General features: G+C 38.2%; 2 protein-coding genes across 5 annotated transcripts; one reads left to right on the top strand and one right to left on the bottom strand.

Moving 5' to 3' along the window:
- Positions 1-2,471: 2,471 nt before the first annotated feature.
- LOC122645152 (polyvinylalcohol dehydrogenase-like) lies at positions 2,472-7,750 on the top strand. The gene is made up of 4 exons (XM_043838488.1): positions 2,472-2,540; positions 2,661-3,109; positions 5,629-6,241; positions 7,269-7,750. Exons 1-4 carry the CDS (start codon positions 2,472-2,474, stop codon positions 7,725-7,727), a joined length of 1,590 nt encoding a protein of 529 aa, XP_043694423.1. The 3' UTR covers positions 7,728-7,750.
- A 2,190-nt stretch (positions 7,751-9,940) lies between these two features.
- Positions 9,941-22,031, bottom strand: LOC122644642 (ARS-binding protein 1-like). 4 transcript variants are annotated; one of them, XM_043838026.1, is made up of 5 exons: positions 21,928-22,025; positions 12,564-12,673; positions 11,492-11,836; positions 11,070-11,278; positions 9,941-10,992 (listed from the first exon to the last, which is right to left on the bottom strand). In XM_043838026.1, the coding sequence occupies exons 3-5, from the start codon at positions 11,826-11,828 to the stop codon at positions 10,012-10,014; spliced, it is 1,527 nt and encodes a 508-aa protein (XP_043693961.1). In that variant the 5' UTR covers positions 11,829-11,836; positions 12,564-12,673; positions 21,928-22,025; the 3' UTR covers positions 9,941-10,011. The 4 variants fall into 4 exon arrangements, with proteins under 4 accessions (XP_043693961.1, XP_043693959.1, XP_043693957.1 ...); XM_043838024.1 differs by having other exon boundaries at positions 11,070-11,834; XM_043838022.1 differs by lacking the exon at positions 12,564-12,673 and having other exon boundaries at positions 11,070-11,836; positions 21,928-22,031.
- Positions 22,032-24,163: the final 2,132 nt, after the last annotated feature.

Raw genomic sequence — 24,163 nt, 5'->3', positions numbered from 1 at the left:
TTGCTGTGCTTCGTAGAGATCACATATATATAGAAAGAGTATACCAAAAGATACGGCCTTGTGGACGGTGGAGCTGGCCTGACGAGACAACTTCTTCATTTACAGGGAGTGATTTAATTAATTTCTTCTAAATTAAATGACAGGTGGGTTAATTCTTCACTGATGATCAGTGAAAATTTTGTGAGATCCACTGAAATTTGGACCCAACCCGTTCCTGCCATGGTTTGAGGATTCGGTATCAGATCGGCCGATCTAGCCGATTTGTATCGGTACCGTCAGAGATTGATACCAATATTTAATTTATCAATATCGATGGAGATATGTCGTTTCTGATTGTCATGGTTAGCTGACGACTCGATGTCATGTTTCTGGTAGTGGTAGTGGCTTGTGTAGATATATTGTTTTTGACTGTCTGGGTGGGTCTCTTTTTTAATTGCTCTTCGTTTCCACATAAGGCGTCAATTTAAGGCATCAATTTATTGCTGTTGAAATCTAAATAGATGATTTGTGAGGAGATCTACACAACTTAAACCAAAGAGTGAGCATAAGAGAGAATGGTTTTAGTGCACAGTATTAGAACGAGTATCAGTAAACTGCAAAAACCGATATAATACCGATACGATATCGGCCCGGATCGGCTGTATCGAAAAAAATTAACCCCGAATCTCCTTAAAGAATGAGTTTTCTGACTAGTTTACCCCTTGTCTGTATCGTGCTACTGATACGGTATTGGCACGGTATCAGTATCGGTGACTAGCAAAACCGATACATATCACCCGATACGGGCGATACGATACCAATACTTGGAACCATGCAAGAGAGGGACAGAGTTGGACTCCGTTGAGGACTCTCTGATACCTGCCAGTACATGCATAACTCTACAGAAGACCATTGGACCATGTTAAAGCGTATTTTACGCTACCTCAAACACATAGTTGACTATGGGCTCCATATAACTCAATCCTCATCTCAAGATCTCCAAGCTTTCTTTGATGCCGATTGGGCTGGTGATGGTGATGATCACAAATCTACTAGTGGATATGCCATCTATATGGGACATAATTTGATTTCTTGGGCTTCCAAGAAGCAGTAATTTGATTTCTTAGGCTTCCAAGAAGCAGAAGACTGTTGCCTGGTCCTCCACTAAGTCCGAGTACAAGGCTCTTGCCGACACCTGTGCTGAGCTCACCTGGCTTCAGTTTCTGTTTGGTGAACTTGGCCTCTCTACTTCTCTGGCCCCTATGTTATGGTGTGACAACATCGGCGCCATGTATACAAATCCAGTTTTTCACGCCCACACCAAGCACGTGGAAATCGATTTCCACTTTGTTCGTGATAAAGTTGTCAAACGTGATCTTCAAGTCAGGTTTATTTCTACCATAGATCAAATTGCAGACATTATGACCAATGGATCGACTCGGTACTGTCAGATTCTCATTTCTTCAGGACAAGCTGAAGATTCGATCACTCCATTCTTCACCTTGAGGGGGTGTATTAGACCATATCACACCATATCCGATTTCTTTCTATGTTTGCCATTGCTTGAGCATCAAGCATGCAATCCCTAGACAATCCATGATCTCAATATCATCTCCCTCAAACTCTCATTTATAGTAGATATGATTTATTGTGTAATCTTCTCTTTATGGTATGTGTATTCTAGGGGATTAAGTTTCCAACATGTGGATCCCTCTCACCTATTTATACACTCACAATTGTAATTCAATCTAAAGTAAATCACATAAAATATCAACTTCCATTTGTCATTGACTCTTTTAGTTCCTTCAATCTGAATCAAACCCGAGTTGCAGTAATGTTCCTACTATCCCCATCCCTATATCCGGTTCTATGTGACTACTCGACCAGTACACAAAACCCAGTAAGCATCTCCCAATTTGGCCAGTTGGAGGATCAGAAACTTGCCATTTCTGCATTACTTGCAAGTTAGTCTTTTAAAGAGAGAAGAATGCTCCGTACTCCACAGCTCCTCAAATTTGTTACAAATTCTATACTCACAGGTTTCATAAAAGCTTTGAATTGATACTGAAAGCTCAAAAAAAGTTAAAAAGAGATTGATTTCAAATCAAGTTATTTAGATTTTCTATGTAGATTCGAGAATCCTTTGGTTCTTATTTTTTAAGTCAATAAAGTCCCATGTCTAGCTAACAAACCAATGTTTTAGAAATTTGGTTCTATTCTAACCAGTTCTTCACCGACCCAGATCCCCATTCCATTCAAAGATTTTGAAATCTAAGGTTGACCCTTTTGTCAACAGTGCTTATATGAATCTTCACGTGATTGGTTGGTTGCCATTTACTTTTTTTAAAAATAGAAATCAAAAATCAAAAATCAAAAGTCAATTCACCAAATTTAAAAAATAAAAAAAACTGAAATATAAACCAAGTCTTAAGCAAACTTATGATATAAATTCCAAGTTTGTTTGAAGAATTTATAGTTCTTTGTGTTGTTCAATGGCGCTTAATGTTCTCTGGGCAATATTTTTCCTTCTCACTTTTACAACCAGTGCAGCTAATTCAAATGTAAGTACTAATTTCTTTCTAATTTCTGTAATTTGAAAATAAAGGTTGTGTTTGGTATGCATTCTTGGAATAGATTCTAAATTTATAAATGCAGCTTTTGTAATTAGTCTTTTCTTCTAGTGGTTGAACCATGGAGGAGATATATATAACAGAAGATATGCAAAGGAAGAAACAGAGATAAGTCCAAGAACAGTTTCAAAATTGCAGTTGAAATGGAAATTCTATGCAGGGAAAGATATTACGGCGACACCGGCGGTTTACGACGAAACCCTTTATTTTCCTAGTTGGAATGGACATATTTATGCTGTGAAGGCTGATGATGGGTCTTTGGTGTGGGAGAAGAACTTAGAAGAACTTACTGGATTAAGAGGAACAGGAATGATTTATGGAGTTAATGTGACTGTTTCAAGATCTACACCAACTGTTGCTGGAGACATTCTTATATTTGGAATTTATGGTCCTGCTGTTGTGATTGCAGTGGAAAGAGAAACTGGGAATCTTGTTTGGTTGAATAGGCTGGACAGCCATAATGCTTCTCTTGTTACCATGTCTGGAACTGCCTACAATGGGTTAGTTATTAACTTCACTATCTCTCCCTTCTGTAGTAGTTTGTTTTGGATTTAGTTATGATAATAATAGTTTAATTGTTGCTTGGCCCCTGCATCAATGTCGGGCCAATGAGGCGATGCAAAGGGGCATTGATGGGTATTTTTTTTATTTTGTGGGACGTGGGGCAGTCATTTCAGGAGGGTTGTGTCAAGGGGCAAACTGCACTAACGGTATTAAACAGTTCGCTGCAAGAATTTTTAGGTAAAAGTAAAACCAAACTATTTATTAAACGATTTTATTAGGTTTTTTTATTTTCTATTAAAAAACCTTCTTTGTCTTTTAATTTTTTACTATTGAAATAGATGTAAACTTAACATTGAATTGAATTTGTTATTGTTATATGTCTTCTTTTATTAAGTGTAAGGCTATGGTTATTTATATGTTTTAAAGTTTTATTCATTCTACCAAAAAAAAAAGTTTTATTCAAAATGTTTAAATGTCTCTTAATTTTTAGTGGGATTTGTTTAATTTTATTTATTTTTTTATTCTAATCATGAATGACTTAACTTACTATCTATATATTAATCGGTTAATTTATATGGTTTGGTTCATTTTAAACCGCTTAACTAAGCAATCTCAATTTTAAAAATAAATTTTTATTTATTAAACGGTTTCATAATTTCAATGTAAACGGGTTGGATTAGTTTTGGTTTGGTTTTGACACCCTTAGGTTGCACGCGACCAGTCAGCATTCTATTTTCCAATTTATTAATAGGGAGAGGGTTCTCATGCTGCCAACGTAGGAAGAAATTTACATCCCACTACCAATTAGTGATATGAAAAAGGTATCAATCTAGGTGGACCTTAAACAAAATGTGTGGATCCTCTTTTTTTGTGAGAGAGCATTGGAAAGAATCCGCACATAGATAGTGTGTGGATCTTTTCCTCTTATTATTACATTAGAAATGAGAAGAAAAAAAAAAGGCAAAGTTTTTATGCACGGTAATGCATGTACACAATCGGCATTAAATGCAGTTAGATTGGCATAAATGGTCATTTAAAATAACATAAACACCCTTACCCCCATATTTGAAGGAGTTGATGGGAGAATCTCCCGTGTACGAATGCCCTCCCCCTCTCCCTCCCTCCCTCCCTCCCAAAAAAAAAAAAGAAAGAAAAAAAAGGGGGTTTTGCTCTATGTAACCATGTTTGGTTATTCATCATGATAGTATCAAAAATAATGTTGTCATTTTCATAATTATCTTTTGCCCTATTTATGTAAACTCATGTAGCCACATAATTATTACATAGAGAATATCCCTTAATGTAGAACTCGGTTAGTCTTACCATAAAAAAGAACACGGTTGTAGGTAGGGCTGCAATAGGGTCAGGTTGGACCAGGCTTTTAAAACCTTAGCCCAACCCTGAGTCCCCTTAGTTGAGCCCAGACCCAATCTGGCCTTGATTCAGGACCAGAAAAATCTAACCCTTACCCACCCTCAGGGTCAGGCCGGGCTGACCCTAATTGGCCCTAACCTTGGGGGGGTAGGGAGATGCATGGGCTGGCAAGAATGGGAAGAAGAAGAAGGAAGAAAGAAGAGGAACAAGAAAAAGGAAAAAAAGAAAAAGAAAGAAAGAACATGAAAATGAAGACAGGGTCGAGCAAGGTTGGGCCAGGCCAGGCAGGGCTCAGCTCGAGGCCTCAACCCTAGCCTGGCTCAACCCTGATTTAAGGTTAGAAATTCCCAACCATGACCCGCCCTCAAGGCTAGGATATCTCAACCCAGGCCCTGTTCAAGCTCAAGGCGGGCTCAGGCCGTCATGGCCAAACTTGCACCCCTAATTGTAGGGATCGGTAGCGAATTAGAGGAATTGTTTGGATCGGATCAGTATTGATGGAGGGCGATACCGATCCAGGGGCTATCCCGTATCAGAGGATCGGTTCAAAACAAGGGTAAAAAAAAAAATTTTTAAAATAATTAAATGAAAATCAGGGGCAGATCTGTCCAATCTTGACTGATACGGGTGATTCAGATTGATATTGGCCAAGAGTCCAAGACTGATCTGTATCCATACCGATTCTTAAAACCTTGATGGGGAAAGAAGGAAAAAGTAGTAAAGAGTCTTAATCTCACACGTGCGCATGCACGCACACACGCGCACACACCAAGAGAGAGAGAGAGAGAGAGAGATGAATGGGTCAGTTGTCACCTTAATCTTTTCACTTACATTTCAAGAATGACAACTTGATCATCTGTTGTGTCGGTTCAAGTCTTTCCCATTTTCATGGATTTCCCTTTACTTTGAAGATACTAGTTGATTCCATTATAAGTTATAGGGAAAAAGATCTCTACTTGGTGGTGTTCCCTATGCCCTCTCATAGGGCACTGTGAAATGACATCTCTACCCCTTGGTAGATACCCAGGGGTGCTCCCCTATTAGTCCAGACGTTGACCATGCGACCAAGTAGAGATCTCTTGCCCATTTGCCCAAGTAGAGACCTCTTGCCCATAGATTAATTTGTTATATGTTTCTGCAGGGCTTTTTATGTGGGAACTTCATCAGCAGAGGAAACTGTAAGTGCAGACAAATGTTGCACTTTCCGTGGTAGAATGGCCAAACTAGATATCTCAACTGGAAAAATATTATGGCAAACCTTTACTCTTCCAGATAACAATGGTCAACAAGGAGGATATGCAGGTGCAGCTATTTGGGGAAGTAGTCCCTCCATTGATACTTCTCGTGGTCTTGTTTATGTTGGAACTGGAAATCTCTACTCTGCTCCTTCTTATGTTCTTGATTGCCAGAAGAATTCCACTAGTAGTGATCAGGTCAACACAGCTTCTTATGGTGATGAATGCATTGAACCAGACAATCATGAAAATTCAATCTTGGCTTTTGATATCAATGAAGGAAACATCAAATGGTTTCGACAGTTAGGTGGATATGATTTATGGTACTCTGCTTGCAGTAGTAATGCTAATACTCCTAATTGCACTCCTGGTTCTAACCCTGATGCTGATTTTGGTGAAGCACCCATGATTCTTAGTATAGTTGTTAATGAAACCAAGCATGATATTGTGACTGCAGTACAAAAAAGTGGAATTGCTTGGGCATTGGACCGTGATACCGGTGACATTATCTGGTCTACGGTAAGTTATTTTAGGGACTTGGGTAGAACTCATCCTTAAAAGCTAATTGTGGGAGTCCAAGTACCCATAAGTTTCCACATCAGACCCATAAAACTCCCCTTCCATGCCAGAATAACCTAGATTTTCTCGGTCTTCATCCTCATAAGGAAAATTATCTCCTTCAGTTCCCTAGTACCTCTAATAAGGGGAAGGTGAACCCCACCCGGGCAAAGTGTTCGAGTATAGGTAAGGTGGTCATTGCCCCCCTCCCCTTCTTAGAGGCACTGGGGAATTGATCCGGGTAGGGAACTGGAGGGGATATAGGATCCTCCTCAGATACTGGCTTATCATGCCTTGGTTATACCACAACTTTCACTTCGATACCACTTAGTCATCCTAAAAGCTAGTCGTTAATGAGAGAGTGCTCAAGTACCTATAAGTCTCCGTATCAGGCTACTCACATCCGACGTGGAATTATTACTTCTACCTTCCACGTAGAACCCAAACAATCTCTCCCTTTACATGGGAGCAACTAGATCTTCCCCATCTCCCCCACCATGTGGGAGCAATCAAGATCTTCTCCGACTTAATCCTACACCGCCACACCAAGTTACCATACCTAGGCTCTACCACAACTTTAGTTATACCACTTTAAGGACTCGGGTAGAACTCATCCTTAAAAGGTAACCATGAAAGAGAGGGTGTCCAAGGGATAAAATTTGGCTGCTTCTCAAGTTAAATCCATATTCGTGCTGCTGCAATTGTAGGCACCGATTTGGAATACCAAAGGGTATTTTGTAAAATACTAAAACCTAAGGGGTATTTGTAAACCCAAATGGGAAGGGGATTATTCCAAGTTGGCGCCTAGGGCAGTAGGAACATTGCTACAATCCTGATTGCTACCAAATTTTGTCAGTGTTCAAGTACCTAAAGTTTCCACATCGGACTACTTACATCCAATGTAGGATTATTACTTCTGCCTTCCGCGTAGAACCCTAACAAATTATCGGGAAAGATGAAAAGTGATTAACAAAATATCTTCTTGTAGGTAGCTGGCCCTGGTGGTATCATGGGAGGAGGGATCTCAGGAGCTGCAACAGATGGTTTGAGAGTCTACACAAATATTGCTAACAGCAAACATAGGAACTTCACCCTTTCACCATTAAATAAAACAACAACAGCAGGTGGATGGGTGGCTATGGAAGCAAACACAGGAGAAGTACTTTGGTCAACAGCAAACCCAAGCAATGCCACAGCTAATGGTCCAGTAACTGTCGCTAATGGTGTCTTATTTGCTGGCTCAACAACTCAAAAAGGGAACATATATGCATTAAGTGCAGAGAAAGGGAAGATATTGTGGTCTTATGAGACAGGTGCAACAGTATATGGTGGCATTTTGGTAAGCAATGGTTGCATATACGTTGGGAATGGATTTAATGTAACACTTGCAGCAATTTTACTGAACTCTACTCCTGGAACTTCCCTCTTTGCCTTTTGCCTTGATTAATGATTATTGCTTCTTAACCCTACAAAATTGTGAAATTTACCCAAAGATGGAAATGAAATTGTGATAAAATGGCATCATTGTAATAGTTATAAACAAATACTTATCAAAAAAAAAAAAAGTTATCAACAAATTATGATTAAATTGTAATTATCTACATGATGAAATTAAATTATAGATCAAATGTGCAAAGGGCATTTTTTTAATTTTGAATTATTTCCTTTTTTCATTTTGTATTAGATTGTTCACAATTAAGGACGGAATAGAGTGTTTTGTTTACATGGTTGCCGCATTGTGCATTCATGAAAATGGTGATTCCAGACACAAATGTAGAGATACTCATATATCTGTGTATTGAGCAGGATCAGTTGAAAACATTGTATGGATTACTATCGGTTATTATTGAAGCAAGGTTCTTTGTTATAGTTGTTTGGTCCCCAGACCTGAGAGATCCTTATCGTTGCAGCCAGACATTATATGTTTTGGTATACTAATGGTTGATGCACCCATTGATTATATATCAATACGCGGGATTGACAGTACATGTTTGTTAATGGAAGTCCACTTCACAAATAGAGTTAATCTTGAGAGAGACATATGACTATGATTAGACAAAATTTCAGGCTGGTGCCAGTTTTGTAAATAGTTTGCAAACGATTTAAAATTTTATTAGTTATTAATAATATATTTAAAAAGAGTTACATAAGTTTTAGCATCTAATCAACAGTCCAAATTCTCTAAATAAGTTGTTTCGATGGACTAGGGTAGTGACAATAATTTATTTCATGCCCTTAGGTCTATTATGGAATATTGTTAAATGGATAGACTATTTATAATCAATTGTTATATCCATGATAAGGTGTACTTATGAGTTAGTAGTATGCATTTATTAGATTGGGTTGCACCTAAAAGAGATAATGGGCCTCTCTCTCTCTCTCTCATCGTTGAGTGAGTGTTAGGGTTTCAACCCTACAGGTTTATCGGAAATGTACCCATTCATCTCTGCAAGGAGCTTCTATCAAGTGTTGTATTCCTTTGGATGTATTACGCTTTGGAAACCCTAAACTGTGATCCTGGCCTTGACTGCAGGGCGATAGCGGCCACAGCTGTAAGGCACTCATGGCCTTGGCTGCAGGTGCTAGCGGTCACAATTGCAGGCACCCGTGACCTTTCGCTACGGATGCTATCGGCCATAGGGCTCCTGCCAGGCAGAGACTTCCGGTGTTTCGTCCCCTGAGGAGCGGCAGGAGGTTGGGGATGAAAGACACCACCATATTTGGTGCTTGTAGGTTTTCTAATTCCTATTGGGCCTCATTGGACAGGTTTTGGTCATTTTGGGGTTTAACGTAAAGCCTCATGGGCTTTAGCCCATATTGTTTTTAAAAAATCTTTTCGGATTTGTTATTTTTTAAAAACAGCTTTTCAGCTTTTGCTTGCTGGGTTATCTGAATCCAACTGGGCCAGCCCAAGCCAGGCCGACCCAGGGCAGGTTAGCCCATCCCAGGCAGCCACAACCCCCCTCCCCCTCCCCATTTTTTTTGAAAGGAAAGCTGTTTTGAGGCCCCATTTGCTTTAGCCTCTATATGGGTTTGTTTAAAAATCTGGTTTGTGGGGCATGTTTTATAAATTGTTTACATTTCCCTCCCATTATTGGACCATGTGAAACCTAAGTGATGGGACCTGCCAGTGGGGCCAACCCATATTTTTTAAGAAAAAAACATTAAAGTGCTTAATATTAGAGGAAAGAATGCTGCATTAGCTACAGCACTCCCCCCAACCTAGGATTGTAATCTTTGTTTGTATAAGGTTTATGCATAGCCCCATCTCTCCACAAAAAAAAAAAAAGAGAGAGAGAGAGAACTTACAGGTCAATGTAAAAGCCAAACCATAATGTACAAGGGGCCTGAAGAGAGTGAGGCTGCTAAGATAGCAAACATATCTTGGTTAAATAATTGATAAATTTCAAAATGTTTTACATAAGCAGAATAAATACAAGATAGTAACATATTTACAACATAGGAAAACATATGTACATGTAATAGCTCATCAAGAATTTATTTTTACATATACTGATGCAACAAAATACTTATACACTAGTATTAGCTGTAATCTTACTTAAGACTTATAACCTAGGTATTTTAAAAGATGCGATATCGATGTTGAGACAAAGATGCAAGACTAAGAAACCTATGTACCAATATTTAGTGAGCTCTTCATACTATTAACATTCACTTACATTATACATCTAACCTCAAATTTACGTTACACAAGAGCAGGTCGAAACCCTTTATTTGCGATGCTGTACATTAAATATCAACTCCCGAATCATTTTAATATTTTGCTGTTGGTTTTCCATTTGCTGCAAAAAGAATCCCTCACAAAGACTAAGCATGTTAGTTACTTCACTTGGCTTTAGCTCGGGAAGCTCTTCACTATCATCTTCTTGGTCCTCGGAGCTGGGAGCCTTTTGGCTTTCAATCTCCCCATTATGTGACCCAATTGCCTGAACTATTTCGAGCTCTGTTGGAAAATATGCTACATCACTCTCCCTTGGATAATTAATAAAATCCTTGATATCCATGGGGCTAGAGTAAGGTAGTTGATGGATTTGCTCCATTAGTTCAGACATTACTTCTGCATCTTCTAACATTTCTTCAGTTACATCCACTTGAAGAGACATGGACTTAATTTTGCAGTAATGAAAACAATTTACTAGTATTGAATGCTTGACATCTTTCTCCCATGCTTCAACTAACATCCCAATACCTTCAAGAATATTGATTGGACGAACAGTCGTAAGGTCCACACCAATTTCCAAAGCACGAAGAAGTTTTTGGTTGAAACGCCTTCGATAGCAAGCTTTCAAGCTCTTGATAATCCCAACATCTAGAGGCTGAATTTTTGAAGTGGTGTTAGCTGGAAGGTAGAAAACTTGAGTGTTCTCTAGTTGTGGAATGTCTCTTAAGGGTACAAGAGTACTACTTGTGTCCAAAATGAGGAGAACATTTCTTCCATGCATTCGACTGTCAAACCATTTCAGCCACTCAATAAATAGGGCAACTGTCATTGATGCCTTGGTATTTGCACGATATATACACCCAAGATTCTCAAGATTTACATTATTTAAACAGTGTGGACTTGAAAACTTCCCAATCACCCACAAAGGCAACCTAGCGGAACCATCGCCATTGCAGCATGGGACAACTGTGATACGTTCCTTGATTGCTTTTCTGCCCTCAAGTTGTTTAGTGGCTAAAAAACTGTCTGCCTGAAGGATAGGAAAAAAAGAGTGGCTTAGATTGGCATTTTAGGCCTAATTACAAAGTTACATGTAGCTGATCATACCTGCATCCGGTAAAACAATCCAGTCTGATCCATATTATAAATGTCATCCCATTTGTACTGATCAAGCACTTCACGGATACGAGGAAGCTCTGTTTCAAGTTGCACCATATCAACAGATCCTCTTTCCTTGTGCTTCCGAAACAATTTAATCCCGTGACGTTTCTTGAAGCTTTGAAGCCATCCATTAGAAAATTCAAAAGCCTTAGCATCTGGATAAAACTTAAATAAGAAATCCTTTGCTTTCTGTTTTATCAATTCTCCATTTAAGTCAACTTCATTCTCATAAGAAACAAACCATTCATAAAGTGCTTGCTCCATCATTGGATACTTTACAGCTTTCTGACGTTTAACATTAAGGTTTGGGGGATGATTTTCTTGCTCTAAAAGCTCTTTTGACCTCTTAAGAGTATTAGAAATTGTACCTTGGGTGACCTTGATATTGTACACTTCATGGAGCCACTTAAGAAGATCATGTTGGGTAAGATTCGGTTCTTCAGCTTTCTTCTTGCATAAGGCAATTCGAATCCTGTAATCCATAGTTGGACATGGACGACCAATGTCTTTGTCTAAAAGCTCCCTTGATTTTTTAAGAGTATTGGAAATTGTACTTTGGGTCACCTTTATATTGTAAACGTCTTGAAGCCATTTCAGAAGATCGGATTGAGTAAGATTTGGTTCATCAGCCTTCTTCTTGCACAAGGCAATCCGAACTGCAACATCCATAGTTGATGATGCAATTTTTGGGTTGATGATTGCCATCTACAACTCTGTGATGGCTAAATGAAGTTAAACATACACGCGCAAGAGGGGGGGGGGGGGCTCTAGAAATAATTGTACATGATTGAAGATACAAAAGTTTGCAACAAAACGTAACCATAGTTTAATATATTAAGAAATATAGAACAAGATAGTGATCAAAGAACACCCCAAGTTGCATGGCACGTCATAAATGAGGAGAAACCCTACTGCAAACTAAAGTCAATTAAAAAATAATCATAATAAACCAAATTGAATGATACGTAAACCATATTCTTTTCCAGCCACAAGTAACTGAGTTCTAGTCTAACTAAGCACGGTATCACACACTAATCTTAAGCTTATACAACAAGTTTCTCACAGCACCAATTTGAAGATGTGAATCTGATTACCTCTCACTAATGCTAACTGGCAATTTAAAGACTAATACTTAATTCATTGTGTGAACAACTGTAATTGCTTCCATTATCCAGACAACTATCAAGTGGTGTGAGGGTGATGAAGCAAATAAGAAAACAGAAGAAACTTAATCATTACAAGAAATGCAAAGAAACAGAGAATACAGTATTTATGCCATATTATCTGCTAGAAAGACAGGATAAAATATTGAATAAACTTGGAGAAAACAATAGATCTACATTGGTTTCCAAGACCTAGGAGTCCTTAGATCTAAAATGGCTGTACAGAGATAAATGATTGTAAAGGGGCCCATATGCATAAATTCATTAGAAAGAAAACCTAGTGCCAATAAATGAGGTACTCTGCCCAAAGCATTATTGCCAGAAGAAAGGCAGATTAATGCAAATCAGTACCCTTAAACCCTAGAATTAAGAATTAGTGGATAGGACCTGCAGGGTGGAATCTCCATAACAAAATTAAAATAGAGAACAGCTGTAGAATGGGACTAAGACTAAACAAAGGAATGTTGATGATCAGAATAAGAAAACAGAATTAACTAAGGAAAAATAGCAGACCATAATAAAGGAAGATTAGGGATAATTAAGGATGAATCTTTGAAAATAATGATCTGTGACCATAAAACTCATGTAGAGCCCTCTGATGTATCTGATCTATCTGCTCAAACAGATCAGAATGTCTCCAGGAAAGATAGGAGAGGTTGAACTAAAAAGGGCCATTACCCAGTGCTGGTCCCACCTATGCAGGGTCCCGGGAGGGAAGCTATTGAACTGTTAGTGTAAAACCCACAAAAACAGGGCACAACACTAAGAAAAGAAGCGAAGAATTGATTAGAATCCACCAAATCCAGTTAAGGAATCCACCTCAGCTTGTAGATCTATCCACACCACCATGGATCACTCCTAGTTGAACTAGGAAACCTAAAACAATTGCACCTTCCAAATAAACCTTACTGTTAGAGAACCAGAATCCTGCAACCAAAAGGCAAAGGGAAAGAAGAGAAGAGAGACAGCCCAAGTTGTGGGAGGCTGCTTGCAGCTAATTCTTATATGTATTGCCATAGGTCCCTCCCTTATATATATAAAAAATATATACAGGGGGACAAAAATACCCCTGTATCTTGCGCAGCCTTACAAAGAGAAAACTAAAGTACATAGAAAGACCCAAAATACCCCTAGAATCTCAACTCCCCCTCAAGCTGGAGCATAGACATCACCCATGCTCAGCTTGTTACAACAAGTCCGAAAACTAGGAACAAACAAAGACTTAGTAAACATGTCAGCCAACTGGTCTTTGGAAGAAACAAAAGAAGTCTCAACAAGCTTCTTTAAAACTGCATCCCGAACAAAGTAACAATCCACTTTAATATGCTTGGTCCGCTCGTGATAGACCGGATTACTTGCAATATATATAGCAGCTTGGTTGTCACAATACATCTTCATAGGAGTAGGCACAGGAAAACCCATCTCAAGGAGAAGAAAACGGAGCCACATCAATTCGGCAATAGTGTGAGCCATAGCCTTGTATTCTGCTTCAGCACTAGACCATAGTTGTCATGGCGTCGCCATGGCGTCCTGGCGTCGCCATGGCGTCCTGGCGCTGGAGAGGGTTGCATGGCGTCCCTCTTTGATTTCTTCTTCCTGTCTCTCTTTCCCTCTTCGATTTCTTCTTCCTGTCTTCGATTTCTTCTTCCCTCTTCGATTTCTTCTTTCCCTCTTCAATTTCTTTCGATTTCTTCTTTCCCTCTTCGATTTCTTCTTCCTATCTTCTTTCCCTCTTCGATTTCTTCTTCCTGTCTTCTTTCCCTCTTCGATTTCTTTCGATTTCTTCTTTCCCTCTTCGATTTCTTCTTCGATTTCTGAATTTTCTTCTTAAAACTTGAGAAACAATAGAGAAAAAATAAAACATGGCTTGAGTATACATCTATTAACACATTAAAAATAGAGAAAATAAAAAATAAAGCATGGTCGACATGCTCGCCATGGCGTTGCCATGGCGAGCGACATATCGATATATCGACGTGACACCCCTCCACAGACTTGGATCGCCGTGACGCCGTGACAACTATGCACTAGACCTGACAATTGTGGTTTGTTTCTTACTACGCCATGTAACTAGGTTACCTCCAACAAAAGTACAATATCTTGTAGTAGAATGACGATCACTGGCCGAACCAACCCAATCAGCATCAGAGAAAGCAACCAATTGTATATGCTTATTGGGTCGATAAACAAGCCCTTTACTAGGGGTACCAAAGGATATGATCAGCGGCATCCCAATGAGTCTGAGGAGACTGCATAAACTGGCTAAGAACACCAACTGCAAAAGAAGTGTCTAGCCTGGTGACTTTAAAATATATCAACTTCCAAATCAAGCTATTGTACTGATGCACACCTTTGAGAGGCTCACCATCATCAACCCCAAACTTTTGATGAGGGTCCATAGGAACATCCACCAGTTTTGACGCAAGCATACCAGTGTCAAATAGGAGATCTAAGACATACTTTCTTTTGCTTCTCACAACCTCATTACCAAGGAAATAGTGAAGCTAACCTAAATCCTTGGTTGAAAAAAAAAATGTTGTTGTAGATACTCTTTTACCTCTGTAATGTCAACCACATCATTACTAGAGATGATATCATCCACATAAACAATCAAATCAATTAATCTATCCCTTTGGTGAGGAACAAAGACAAAGTGATCAGAGTACCACTATGAAAAACCACAAGAGATAACAATGGCACTGAACTTCCCAAACCATGCCCTAGGAGACTGTTTAAAGACATAAATGGCTTTATGTAATCTGCAAATATGACCACTACTCTCCCCCTGAGCAACATACCCTAGAGGTTGCTCCATATCAATATAAAGAAAGGCATTTTTAATGTCTAGCTGAAATAATGGCCAATCAAAGTTAACAACAAGGGAAATAAGCAGGCGAACCGAATTCAACCGGGCAACAGGAAAGAAGGTTTCGAAGTATACAACCCTAGAAGTTTGAGTATACCCTTTGGCAACCAGACGGGTTTTCAGCCACTCAACAGAGTCATCAAGGTGGTACTTAATAGTATAAACCCAGCGACACTTAACCAAGTCCTTACCAAGAGGCAGATCTACCAAACTCCAGGTGTTACGGGTCAAAAGAGCATCCATTTCAACATCCACAGTGGCTTTCCAACCAAGAAGATGGAGACCTTCAGTATGATTCTTAGGACTACTATTAGTAGAGAGGGATAACGCAAACTATGAATAGAAGAAGGAAGATGAGACAAGGAAACATATTGATCTATAGGATACACAACCATAGACTTTTGAGAACAGGAGCGTGTACCTTTACGCAGGGTGACTGGTAAGTCATCAGATAAAGAGGGACCTGGAGCTCCACCAACAGAAGAAGATGATGCAGGAGGTAAAGCAACTGGAGCAGTAGACGCCTCCCCTAGAGGCACCGATTTGTTCTGTCACTACTATACCTGTATAGGTGGCGTGAAAGGAATTAAGGAGGGAATAGGAGGAGGCTCAAGAGTGTGAAGAGTGGTCCACTCATCCCCAGAGGAACATGCCTGGAAGAAACAAAAAGTACCCTCAAAGAAGGATACATTGGCACTCACAAAATATTTCTGAGTAACCGAATCACAACACCTATGGCCTTTTTGAGTACGAGGGTAGCCCAAAAAACACACTTAGTGGACCGAAGGGACAACTTATCAGAATGAGAATGCAAATTGTATACAAAATACACACAGTCAACCACACGAGGAGGTAAAGAAAAGAGGGGTAAAGTAGGATAAACAAAGGAAAACAGAGACTTATCGGCAAGAACAGAAAATGACAAGCAATTTATTAAATAACAAGTAGTTAAAACTGCATCACACCAAAATTGCTTAGGAACATGCATATGCAACATAATAGCACGGGCTACCTCTAATAAATGTATGTTTTTGCGCTCCAACACCCCATTTTGTTATGGAGTATAAAGAGCAGTTGGTTTGGTAAATCATGCCACGGGCAACAATAAACTCAAATTGAAAAAGGGGAGTAGAGAAATCTGATTACTAAACCAAATCAACCTTCCACCATATGGAAAACAAATAGCAATCAGAGAAGGAAGAAAGAGCCGTAAACAAAGAGATCATATGCGAAATCATAACTATCTTTTTGAGCATACTCCAAAGCATTATCAAATAAAAAAACTTTGATTGGGATACCAAATTGAGTCTTTATTCATTATAAAAATTTTGAAACACAGATACAAATTCAGAACGATACTTCAAGAGGTACAACCAAGTGAGACGAGAAAGATCGTCCAAAAAAGACAAAATACATCAACCCATGTCTATTTCTCACTCGACAAGGACCCCAAATGTCTAAATGGACTAAAGAAAATAAAGGTGGACTACGAGCCATAAAACGAGAAGGAAAGGAAGCACAATGATGCTTTCCCAACTCGCAGGCTTCACATTCTAAGCTAGACAAAGACTTGAAATTAGGAAACAAGAGTTTCAATCTAGACAAAGACAGATGACCTAACCGACAATGCTACTGGAAGGGAGTCACACCACCAACGGTATGGGCAGCAACAAAAGAAGTCGGGGCAGCATGGTTGAGGTAGTGCAATCCATCTTTTTCATGCCCTCCACCAATTGTCTTCCACATTGAAGATCCTGGAAGTCACAGTGAGATGGGAAAAAAATTACAGAGCAATTTAGAGACTTAGTTAACTGACTAACAGAAAGTAAACTTAAAGGAAATTGAAGAACATGCAAACAGAGGAAAGATGGATTAAGGAGGTAGAGAACATTGTACCATGACCAGAAACAGAGATAGAAGAGCCATTAGCAAGAGTTACAGACATGGAAGTATTCTTAGTGGTAAAACGGGGAGGACTTACTAGTCATATGAGCAGAAGCCCCGGAATCAATGATCTATGGAGTAGAGGTAGTAGTAAAGAAGGTAGGTGTACTTGCATGAGCTAAGGTAGTAGTAGAAGTAGAAGTCCCAGTAGATGTAGCAGTGGATGTCTCAAGACTCTATAAACGTTGTAATATTTGAGAAATATCATCACAATTGTCAGATGAATCACCTAAGGAGGTCCCTGGTATGGTATCACTAGAAGACATTGTATTATTACCACCATCAGACACTGCATGATGGGCTAACTGGTGTGCCAACTCTGGCTTGCCATGCTTAGCCCAGCAAGTCTCAACAGAGTGATTAAGCTTGCCAAATAAGAACATTGTCGAGAAGAACGATTGGTATGCTGTCCACCAGAACTCCAGGCACCAGAACCACGGCCTCCCCCTAAACCACGGCCACTACCAGCAGTAAATGCAAAGCTGTCCTTAAAAGAGGAATTAGATTTTGCATGAGAGACAATCCTCTGAAGGCAAGAATATGCATCAGTGAGTGTAGAGACTGACTCGCCAGTAAGTAGGTGACTCTTCACAGCTTTCAGGTCAGAGTTCAAACCAGCCAAGAATTTACAGACAAAGAATTCATTGCGTTGGGCCTTGAGCTTCTCAATATCAGTGGTAAGGGGCTGAAAAACATTCAGCTCTTCAACCATGCCTTTAAAGGCACTATAGTAATCCTTGAGAGACTTGTCAGATTGCTGAACTTGAAACAATTTTTCATAAAGGTCATAGATATGGGTCATATTCTTCTCCTAAGAATAGGTGTCCTTCAAGTCATCCCACACACTCTTAGTAGTAAAGGGAAAGAAGAGAAGAGAGACAGCCCAAGTCGTGGGAGGCTACCTGCGGCTAATTCTTATATGTATTGCAGCAGGTCTCTCCCCCTTATATTATATTATATATATATATATATATAAGTAAAAATATACAGGGGGACAAAAATACCCATCTTCAGGTGGACCATACCTAGACCTTACCCACATAGCTATTAAAGACTATGATAAAGCGATTAATGAATGGGCACAAACTTTTGCCATTTTAATTGCGAATAATAAAGCTACTTGGAAAGCAGACAAATTCCTGGAATACCTTAGTGGTTCGCTCCAAGGTGATGTCCTGCAATTCATTAAAAAATTTGACTAGACTGATAACGAAGATGAGATTCACAAAGAATCATCTTCCTCTTCTGACTCTTCCATAGACTCAGAATCAGAAGCCTTTCCCCACAGTACTCCCACTGTCGATGAAAGTTCCAAGCGTAAGATGGGCAAACACAACAACCATCTGGACACTGATGAGGATTTCCAACCTCAGACAGGTCAACGCGAATCCTTCGGTCACGACACTGTTTTCTACTCCTGATCGTCGCTTCTATTCTCCGATCTGCAGCAGAGTGAAAGAGGAGAACTCATCTCCGACTATCTGTAAAGGTATATGACACTTAGATATATGTATAAGTGTTCCTTTTCTTGTTCTTCTTTTCTTTTCTTATAAGACCTTGCCATCTCCGGCAACTACATATCTCATAGCAGAAGACTACCTGCAAATCGGTAGATCACTGAGGATTACCCTCCTCTGAGTGTGAAAACGGATCCTTTTCAGATCAACAACACCTGCTCTGCACACACATATCTTGCGCAGCCTTACAAAGAGAAAACTAAAGTAAATAGAAACACCCAAAATACCCCTAGAATCTTAACACTTGCAAATTAAGCTCCCAAAACGAATATGGAGCTAACTGATGATTAATAAGAGAGATATGAGCAATCTAAGAACTCAGAAAAACAAGTGAAAACAGTAGGCATGTTAGCTACTAAAGAGGATTAGAGAACTGACCTGAAAATAAAAGAAGAAACAAGGATAGAAGAACAGAAGTCCACCTGCAAGATTGGACCCCGGAGTCACCAAGGAAACCTGAGAGTTAGCCCTTGGAGAGTCACCAAGGAAACTAGAGACTTGAGAGTCCACCTAAGTCGGCTGTGAGTCCACACAGCACAAAGTTGAAGGAAGAAATAATGGAATAAGGGCCTCTGGCCTTCCAACCTATTCACAGATTTCAGTACTGAATCTTATCAATTTGGAAATTAGTTTTGAAATAAAATACAATAAAGAAAGCTAAAACCTGATCTGACGCAACTTACTTTTGCACTCCTTTTATCAATAACATTAGTTGCAAAAGGAAAACCCGACTAGAAATGCTTATTGAATCTTGGACTTACATATAACTGAAATAGAAAATAAAAAATAAACAAACTGAGACCACAACTTGGACTAAAGAACTCCTTGAACTAGGAAAACTAGCATACGCTAGTTCCTAGCCCTTCTATTATTCCTGGGTGACACTGCATCACAGATAGTTGAAAAAGGCCCCTCCACTTCCACACGTGGGAAACAAAAGGAGGGAAAAGGCTTAACAGCTTAAGCTGTAAGATCTTTTATTCTTTCTGCCTCTTTTCAGTTTCATATCAGTATTAACCTAGTCTTTTTCTTTAATTTGTAAGCTTTACTTGGAAATTGCAGGTTTTCCTAGTCCAAGTAGGAGATTTCTTATGTCGATGGATTTCTATTTAAGCAAAGGCCGATTCCGTAACTGGATTAGATAGATTCTCAATCAATTCTTTTTTTCCTTTCTTAGTTCTGTCATTCAAGGTCCAGCATAATTATCAGAAGTTTCAGAGAGTAATTTCATTTTTACAACAGTCACTAGTCAGGTGAGATTAAAGCTTTACCTCTATAGTCTGAGTTATACTCTGCAATTCTTCTCTTTCTTTGATCTGAAACTGCTATTTAGTTCTAGTGTTACTTCCTCTTTGAAAATCCGCAAGCTATTTCTTAGTTAAATTCAATTATGATTACTTCATATTTCAAGTTCTTTATTATGTATTATATTCTCTGCAACCCTACTTTTGAAGTCCGATTAGGCAAAAGGGTAAATCATACTTTGCATATTAACTGAGATTTCAAATCCGGCTAAACAATATCGTAAAGTTGACTCTACTGAACCTTCTGTTCAAATCTCAGATCGATATGATCATTAGATTTTAACTAACTAAATTGCTCCAAAACCCTAATCTGAATTTCTTAGTTTCCTGAGATATTACCAGTTTTCTTAATCTTACTTGAATTTTTGTCTATCTAGTACAGTCCTCAATTCAAATTCTACTCTTTTTGTTGCTTTTCGGAGCTCCTTATTGCAGTCCTACTCAAAGTGGAAATCTCTATTCCTACTCTTCGTGGGATTTGGAAATCTTGCTTCTACATAACAGATCAATGACCCACCATTTAGTATATCCTACATTAAAGATTGGATAAGTAAAAATTCAGCATGATTATATGATTATCTATATGTTTTGCATTTATTGAACTTTGTCCTGATTACCCAATAAATAAAACTTTATGATCAGGTTGATTTTCCTCAAAGGCTCGAACAATTTCCAAATTCTGATGCATCAAGATATGCAGAAAACCATTTGTGCCCCCAACCGCTCTATTAAGTCTTGCAACACAAGAACAAAGATCTTGCATCTTCAAAATATCATAGCGCTAAATCAATCTACATGAATATGACTAAGTCTCACCTAATTTATGCAGTTGACTCCAATCATCTTCCAAATCTCAATCACCATTCCCATTTTGAAAGGATATTATATATATCCCCTAAAGACTCCATTATAACTTCCAATAACATCATTCCAGGATATTTAGAGTCAAAAACTACACAACCCATACTCGTTCTTTAGCTACTTCTCAATAAAGCTCCAATTGGATTTCAAAATACTGCTGAGGAAGTACTCCGTTCATCAAAATAAAATCCCAAAAGTGAACAGTCTTTATAACTTTCAGTGAATATAACACTTCAAAACAGTGAAGAGCAACTTTATTGTAATTCAGATATGATAATGTAAAATTCACCAATAAGTAATCCAAAATTTTGGCAAAGTTTCTAAAAGAAGCATTGGGCCTTTCTCCAAAAACGAACCATTAATTTAACCATCCTCATTGGCTCTTGTTCATGAATAAAATCTTCTTTCAAAAGGAGTAACCTGGTCATTACAAGGGGTAGAGGTTATGAACCATATATTAGAGGTTAATCACTGAGTTGAGAGAATAAATGGGGAAGTCAGGTCTATAGGTGTTATAGGAAGCAGCTATTTCCCCTTCTCCAAAATGAAAAGACAAATCTCAGATCTGACCTCATTGCCAACTAGCTGGTAGAGGAGATTTGGGTTGAGGCCCCCATGGGCTTTTCACTTCCCAGCAAGAAGTGACTTACAAAGCACAAAGGAACGAAACTGACGAGCTAGTCATAATAAATAGATAAAAATTAGGATTAAAAAACATAACAGAAAACCCATAAAATTCAAGCCATAACATTTCAACCACCATAATACGGCAATGACTGTAGCATAATGGAAGGGCATCTAGTTTTTTGAAATTCCATTTCGTTCAAACCATCATATCAATTATCAAACAGAAGATAACAATAAAGAATGAATCAAAGAAACATCTAAATAGAAGAAAGAATCACACCACTAATATAAATCATAAGATCATAAAAACTTTGCTGATCAACCAATTAAACAAACAATTCCTTCCTCCTGCTTTCCAATACCTCACAAATTACATTTTCTCTTTTTGTTTTCCGTTGCAGGTAATAGCAGATACCCCCATTCAAAGACCCAGATCATTCAAAAAGAGCATGTAATCGAAAATGAAAATAGAAAACAATGAATCCTCCCACAAAGATTATGAGAACATGAATAAAAGCGTACCTTCAATGTGGTCCTTCAAAGGGTAAGATTAAAAAAATGCTCTTGATCTCGTTCAGAGCAGAGAAGATCCAAAGAAGACATAGATTTGACCCCTTCCGAGACTATCTGCGGTTTTTTTTTGTTTTTTTTTTTTTCGGACGATTCTCTCTATTGGGTTGCCCGCAAGGAAGACCTCTTTTTCTCATACGAGTCAAAAAGAAAGAGTAGTGGAGGAAGAAACCTCCATTATTTTATGGCAGGAAGCAACTGAACTACTGAAGTCATATGCATGGGCCTGGGGCCCAATAGATGGGTCCCACTTGCCTAACTCCAATTGTAATATTTGTTTGTTGGCCGTCTAAAAAATCTAACCCAAGTATACTGTATACATACACATCCATGTGAGAGTTATAGCTTGGAAAAATGTTATTGAAAATTAGAGAATTCAACCATTTGAGAATTAAGATACATTTAGAGCTCAGGAAAAAGGAGCATATGATCAATAATATGGGATCTTAAATTTAACATGTGGATAATCCAAGGCATGGTTTTAGTAATTAATATTGGTATCAGTCTCTGTCGATACAAATGTAATATCAATCTGGGTTGGTCCAAATTGGTCTAATTCAGATGGTTTTGGCCTTATTTTTAAAAAAAATTCAATTTTTTGAATAATTTTACCCTTTGCCCTTATTGTTACACCGATATGTATTGGTCAAGAATCGATATCAGCTGTTGTATCAACAGAGATCGAACGATGCCATACTAATTATTTAAACTATTTCCAAGGGTTTATCAAAAAAAAAAATTACATTTCTAAGGGATATACTGGTACAATGCTCATGCAACCAATGGTTTATCAAAATTTGCATTCCATGTGCCTCAAAAGGTAGCCCATGTAGAGAGGCTTTTTCTCAATAGCAGACAAATAAACAATTGCCTTTGATAGTTTGAAGAACCAGAATTTAATGTGGGAAAAGCTTATTTGAGCCACCTGGGGAGGGTACACTAGATCCTTTACATGAAATGACCTCGTTGCTCTCTCATATTCGAACTCATTTCCATGGCACTTCATTGGTGCACCCTTGTGTATTTTTATGGTTGATAGCAATTAGTTGTAGTAAAATGTAGTTTTTATGGATAAAAATTCTTTGTAGTACCGTCGGGTGTGCGGTACTGCAGAGGATCCTGGTCCAATTTTTATTGTTACTTTTATAAATTTCACAACAGAAGATGTTATTTAACACGTATACATACACTTAATTACAATCTTCACTCTCGAACTGGCAAAGATAAAAATGGGTAATAATCTTTCCTCTATCAATAATACTCTCTTGTAGAAAATATTTTTTCTAGTGTGAATAATAGGCTCGTTATTAGAAGGCTTCTTGTAGTTTTAGTCAAGTTTCTCTTGGGCTATATTTAGATACCAAAAATGAAAAAAAAAAAGTAAAAAAAAAAAAGAATTTGAGGAGAGATTAGACACATAAATCAATCATTGTGTCATTAAGATTTTTGTTTAAGTGGTGAGCATCCTCTATGGGGGAGTGTGGCCCCTACGCACGTGCGGGAGCCAATGAGGTGCACATGAAGTCATCAATAAGGTGGTTTCTACCAATTTCATGGGGCAAGCGATCATCCCCACCCCCCCACCGCCCAATGTATTTGGGTGTAGGGGGTACATTCCCCCACGAAAAACATTTCTCCTTCGTTTTATTATATTTTTTCGTTTCTTGATATCCAAACATAGCATTAGACTTTGACGAAAGGACCTGTAGGGCCTAATAAATTGAAAAATACTGTAGTGGGTCCCACTTGAAAGTTTGTATTGTAAGATATTTTTAGCCCTCTTGACTTGCTTTTCCTTGGACTTCCAAAGTTTTAAAAAAAAAAAAAAAATTTTGAATAAGTAAGACAAACATGAATATATATTATATATAAACATTAAGTTTAGTTGATTCAACGAAATCATGCGGCACGTGGCATTTTTTTAATACTCTTGAAAATAATTAATTAGCAAGTTTCTTATGGGTAATTATTTTACTCCTAAATTGTTACACCTTATTATAGTTTGCATTCTTTGTTATTATTATTTTTTATAAAAAATCTAACACTATGATTCATAATAATCTACTGTGAGACAAAATAATAGGCAATTTTTTAGTATACCATTTAAAGAAAAAAAATTAAAAATTTTGTCAGTTTGTAATCCTTGAAATATTGTCGTTTTGTAAATCTACTAAGCGTCAATATTATA

The sequence above is a fragment of the Telopea speciosissima genome, chromosome 11, assembly GCF_018873765.1.
Source record: "Telopea speciosissima isolate NSW1024214 ecotype Mountain lineage chromosome 11, Tspe_v1, whole genome shotgun sequence".
In the NCBI taxonomy this organism is placed as follows: domain Eukaryota; kingdom Viridiplantae; phylum Streptophyta; class Magnoliopsida; order Proteales; family Proteaceae; genus Telopea; species Telopea speciosissima.
This window is presented reverse-complemented; position numbering and strand designations above follow the sequence as displayed.